Here is a 5,407-nt window from a genome sequence, read left to right on the forward strand (position 1 = left end):
AAGCCAGATGTATTTCAGCCATTGGGCCAGATTCCATCAAGCTGCAATATTTCACTAGACCATATATTAATCTTCTAAAGCGTGTCACAGATTTCTCCACTGATAACATCACAGGGTTTAAATGATAGCTGAGTCATAGCTCTCATCAAACTGTGGCAGGGTTAAGAAAACATTCTGCTGGAAAATGTCAGCACGCTGCTCTGTCTTAGACCGCAATTAACCACTACCACCTTTATTTTCAGAGCTCACAGAACTGAGGGCTATGATGATTTGTTCCCATTTCAAGAATATGATCAACCAAAATATGGTAAGAACAGATTTTTATTTTCAATCAGAAACACTTTAGAAAAAGATCATACAAAAAAATATTTTCTTTATATTTCTCACATGCATACGGTCAATACTTGTCTTTTGGAAATGCAACCACCATGGGAGTCAACCATACCAGACAATACTGTAGCAGCCTCATCACACAACTGATCTTTTACTCTCTGACAACATGGTGAGATAGCTTACCTAATGCTCCCTGCAAGAGGCTAACACATCACCCGACGGGAGGCCTAAGGTTCTGTGGCAGCTTGATAAACTGGACAGGATGCTGACTGGGTGACAACTCAGTGAATTACTGATGGTGAACCAAGACCCACACAATTCACCTCCCTGGATAGACAAGACAGGGACACCCACTGTGCCTTCAAAACCACCCGATGCCCATGACCCTTTCCATCTCCTCAGGCAGGCCTCTCGTCTTTGAATTGCCAATCCCCTTCCTTCCATAGGCCCTGATGCAGGGCACAGAGACTGTTGTCTCAGAGGTCAGGGGTCACCTGAGTTTCCTTGATGCGCCCCCCCCCGGATTAGTCTTCCTCTGAGGAAAGCTGGGCTACGTCGTCATGAACCTCCCTGTAGGCGCCCAGCGGGCCCCCTTCCGCAACATAGCTCCCAGTGCTGAACCTCAGCCCCTCAGACAGCTTCTGGGCTGCCAGCTTGGCCTGCAAATCCTGAGGGAAACACACAATACAGGAGAGATGCTGACATTGATAGGGCAATTAACCTAAAAAATGAGCAAGTGCTTAGCAGTAAGTATTAGGCTGCTATACTATACCATGAATGGAAGTAGCATAGGGAGTGTCATCATTAGATGAGCACAGTGTTTTTGTGGTGATAATGGAATAGGTAGGTAGACTTTGCCTCAACACTTAACACTTTTAATTCCCTCATGTAATCTGATCAGGAGTAACTGTTACCTTGAGCAGTGAGCATTTTGGTGTTGTTGGACAGACCTTAATGTTCCTCTGTTGTGTCAGATAGACTCAGGGGCCACTCACCTGGTGTTTCCTGGTCTGCTCGAGTAGCAGGTCAGCTGACTGCTCCAGTGTCAGCAGCTGGGCAGGGCTGTAGTGGAGCAGTGGCAGCCAGGGCCGCAGTGACATCATCAATGTGCTTCCTGTCTCGCTCCCTCCTGGCCTCAATGGAGAGCACTGGTGATGGTAATAAGCCTCCAGGGGATTGGCTGGGTGACAGAGACCCTGACGGGGAGCCATGTGTTGTGGGCAAACCTGTAAACATTACAGGAAGAGTTAATATAAGAGTTAGTAGGTGAGAATACAAGTGCATTGCCATAACTAAAGGCAGCATCACTGAACTATACAGTATTCTTAAATACTTTCATAAAAAGTGGACATACTGATTAGGCTTATACTTCTGTCTCCTCATAGCCGGGTCCTTCTCAGTCCTCGCCAGGACTTCTATGTAGTGTGGTTTCCTCTGTGGCTGCCTTCCAAGGAAGGGGTTGCCAGTAGCAGGTCTGTTGAATGTGTCTTTAGGGGATCCACTTGAGTGGTCAGACAGAGTGACCCTCTGCAAGGCCTCCGCTAGGTCGCTCTCTTTTGTCCTGTCAGAGTCTAGAGAGGCCCCTGCATCACCACCAGCCTGGGCCACCTCCATGGTTTCAGCAGCAGATACTTTGGACACACTGTCTTCTTGCAACGTGTCAACTATTTTGCTCTCCTGAACATTAGGTGACAGAGGTGAGACATCCAATTATTGGACATTTCCAGGAGCTGTGTCCCCAGCTTGTCTCCTATGTTGGGAAGTTTCTGGTTTATTCTGGCTACCACGTTGTCTTTGTGTCAAAGTCTGCTGGTATTTAGACTGCAGCTCTGTCCTGACATATGACAGCATATCTTGCTTCATCTCCTCTTCTTCATTGTGGGCAAGAGCAAGGCATAATCTCTCTGCAAAGTCTGAGATCTTCTTCCCTTTGTCTGGAAGGGTCTGTATGAACCCCCTGTTGATAACAACATATCAAATCAGTCTGTCAACAAGAAATAACGAATAACTAACTACTGCTTTCAGCTCAACTTTTAGATAATAATTTATCTTGGCGTGACAGTAATTCACCAAGTTCTTCTTTGCTCTTGGTTTTAAGAACCCCCACTTGACCCTAGCGTTCTGATGGAGCTGCCCGCGATGACGAGAACATTGTTAGCTAGCTAGTAGCTACTAGTCTAAAACCCGCACAAATAAGTTTACCGAATAGCTCAAAATACTCCATAAAAACATGACTTTGTTATTCCATTAGCGTTACACTTAACGAGATTATGCTGTTCAATAAAATATACTTTCATCTTCAGCTGTCTGTTAGATTGAATTTGTATTTTGGTAGCTACGTAGACGGCGCGCTTTCATTGTAACCGGAAGTAGTACGGAAGTACGTTACCTTCAATATTCTTCTTCTTTTGCTTTAAGGATTTGGTTGGCGGATCGCGTCCAACTTTTAGTTGCATACACCGCCACCTACTGTACTGGTGTGTGAGGCCATTCACGGCCTACCTACAATAAATTATTGATACGGTAATTCAAAATTGTGAAAAATTAAAATTGCCCTGTCAACTATTTGCCCTCTATAAAAAAATAAATAAAAAGCACACCACACCATTCCACTTTTTAAACCTATCTAATCATATTACACTTCCTATCTTGACATTGTCGGGAAAAGACTACATCTAAACTCAGCAAGACAGACAAGTACCGACAATTATTATTATATATATTTTTTCACCTTTATTTAGCCAAAAAGTTCTCATTTACAACTGTGACCTGGCCAAGAATAAAGCAAAGCAGTTTGACACATACAACAACACAGAGTTACACATGGAATAAACAAAACATACAGTCAATAATACAGTTGAAGAAAATCTATATAGTGTGTGCAAATGAGGTAAGAAAAGGGAGGTAGGGCAATAAATAGGCCATGGTGGCGAAGTAATTACAATATACCAATTAGACACTAGAGTGATTGATGTGCAAAAGATGAATGTGCAAGTAGAGATACAGGGGTGCAAAGGAGCAAGATAAATAAATAAATACAGTATGGGGATGAGGTAGTTGGATGGGATATTTATAGATGGGCTATGTACAGGTGCATTGATCTGTGAGCTGCTCAGACAGCTGGTGCTTAAAGCTAGTGAAGGAGGTAAGAGTCTCCGGCTTCAGTGATTTTTGCATTTCATTCTAGTCATTGGCAGCAGAGAACTGGAAGGAAAGGCGGCCAACGAGGAATTGGCTTTGGGGGTGAACAGTGAAATATACCTTCTGGAGCGCATGCTACGGGTGGGTGCTGCTATGGTGACCAGTGAGCTGAGATAAGGTGGGGCTTTACCTAGCAGAGACTTGTAGATAACCTGTAGCCAGTGGGTTTGGTGACAAGTATGAAGTGAGGGCCAGCCAACGAGAGCGTACAGGTCGCAGTGGTGGGTAGTATATGGGGCTTTGGTGACCAAATGGATGGTAATGTGATAGACTGCATCCAATTTGCTGAGTAGTGTTGGTGGCTGTTTTGTAAATGACAACGCCGAAGTCGAGGATCGGTAGGATTGTCCGTTTTACGAGGGTATGTTTGGCAGCATGAGTGAAGGATGCTTTATTGCGAAATAGGAAGCCGATTCTAGATTTAATTTTGGATTGGAGATGCTTAATGTGAGTCTGGAAGGATAGTTTACAGTCTAACCAGACACCTAGGTATTTGTAGTTGTCCACATATTCTAAGTCAGAGCCGTCCAGAGTAGTGATGCTGGGCGGGCAGGTGTGGGCAGCGATCGGTTGAAGAGCATGCATTTGGTTTTACTTGCATTTAAGCGGAGTTGGAGGCCATGGAAGGAGAGTTGTATGGCATTGAAGCTCGTCTGGAGGTTAGTTAACACAGTGCCCAATGATCATACCATAGAAGTTTGTTACATTTTAGGAATCTATAGTAAGTTATTATTATTATTATTATTTATTACTCCTCCACACAAGCCTTCGTTTGAGTGTTTGAATATTTTCTTGGAGCTAGTAGTATGGCATAAACTACATGTTATTTACCTACATTCATGTATTTGCTTACCTTGCAGTAAAATACTTTCAAAGCTGCTTCATATCATATGGCATGTAAATAGAGATGAAACGCAGATAATTGATCAGATGGCGCCACCCAGCGTTGAGAAATAAAGAGTACACTGATGCGACCAATGACTTTATAAAACTTGGATTGGTGATGCTTGGCACTCCCCAATAGGAGCATTCCTCCATTTATTTTTTATTTTACCCTTATTTTACCAGGTAAATTGACTGAGAACACATTCACAGCAACAACCTGGGGAATAGTTACAGGGGGATGAATGAGCCAATTGTAAACGGGATGATTAGGTGACTGGTATTAGGGCCAGATTGGGAATTTAGCCAGGACACCAGGGGTAACACCCCTACTCTTACAATAAGTGCCTTGAAGAGTCAGGACACCCATTTAACATCCCAGCCAAAAGATTGCACCCTACACAGGGAAATGTCCCCAATCATTGTGATATTTAGAAAGGGTGGCACCTACTGGCCCTACAACACCACTTCCAGCAGCATCTGGTGTTTCATCTTGAGACCAAGCAGGATCATTCCTGCTAAGTTTCAGAAGCAAGCCAGCAGTGGGATGAAGGGTGGTATACAGCTGCTACTTAGGAATGCTTGGAATTCTACAATATTTAAATTAAATATCTCAAGGACAAAATTACATGTATTTAAGAATTTAGTTGTAGTGGGTAATCTAAAAATATTACTAATCTAAAAATATATATACGTATATATATATACGTTTTATATATTTTAACCTTTTATGTTTAGCCCACATAATATAATTGAAAAGTATGCATTACAGTGTCGCTAATAGAATAATTATGGCAAAAACTAATGTAGACATTAATAAGTGCATTTCTATAGGTTCCAAAACAATTATTTTAAACGTTGGAAGAGTGGCAAGATTGAGTCATGTTGGCTTCAACACAGTGCCCCCTATAGTCATCTAGTGTATATATAAACCATTGTATGCTACATATAACCTACCTGAAAGCTTCACAAAATTAACAATCAGCCACTG

At 42.7% G+C, this 5,407-nt stretch overlaps 1 protein-coding gene across 1 annotated transcript; it reads right to left on the bottom strand.

Annotated features, from left to right (window-relative positions):
- Window positions 1-303: 303 nt before the first annotated feature.
- polr2m (RNA polymerase II subunit M) lies at window positions 304-2,301 on the bottom strand (the record flags this gene model as incomplete). The annotated part of the gene is given in 5 exon segments (XM_035738060.2): window positions 304-1,001; window positions 1,329-1,415; window positions 1,417-1,543; window positions 1,545-1,559; window positions 1,688-2,301. Coding segments are annotated over 5 exon segments (987 nt in total), but the record flags the coding sequence as incomplete, so codon positions are not given.
- Between the last annotated feature and the right edge of the window lie 3,106 nt (window positions 2,302-5,407).

Source organism: Oncorhynchus keta, chromosome 2 (genome assembly GCF_023373465.1).
Source record: "Oncorhynchus keta strain PuntledgeMale-10-30-2019 chromosome 2, Oket_V2, whole genome shotgun sequence".
Taxonomy (NCBI): domain Eukaryota; kingdom Metazoa; phylum Chordata; class Actinopteri; order Salmoniformes; family Salmonidae; genus Oncorhynchus; species Oncorhynchus keta.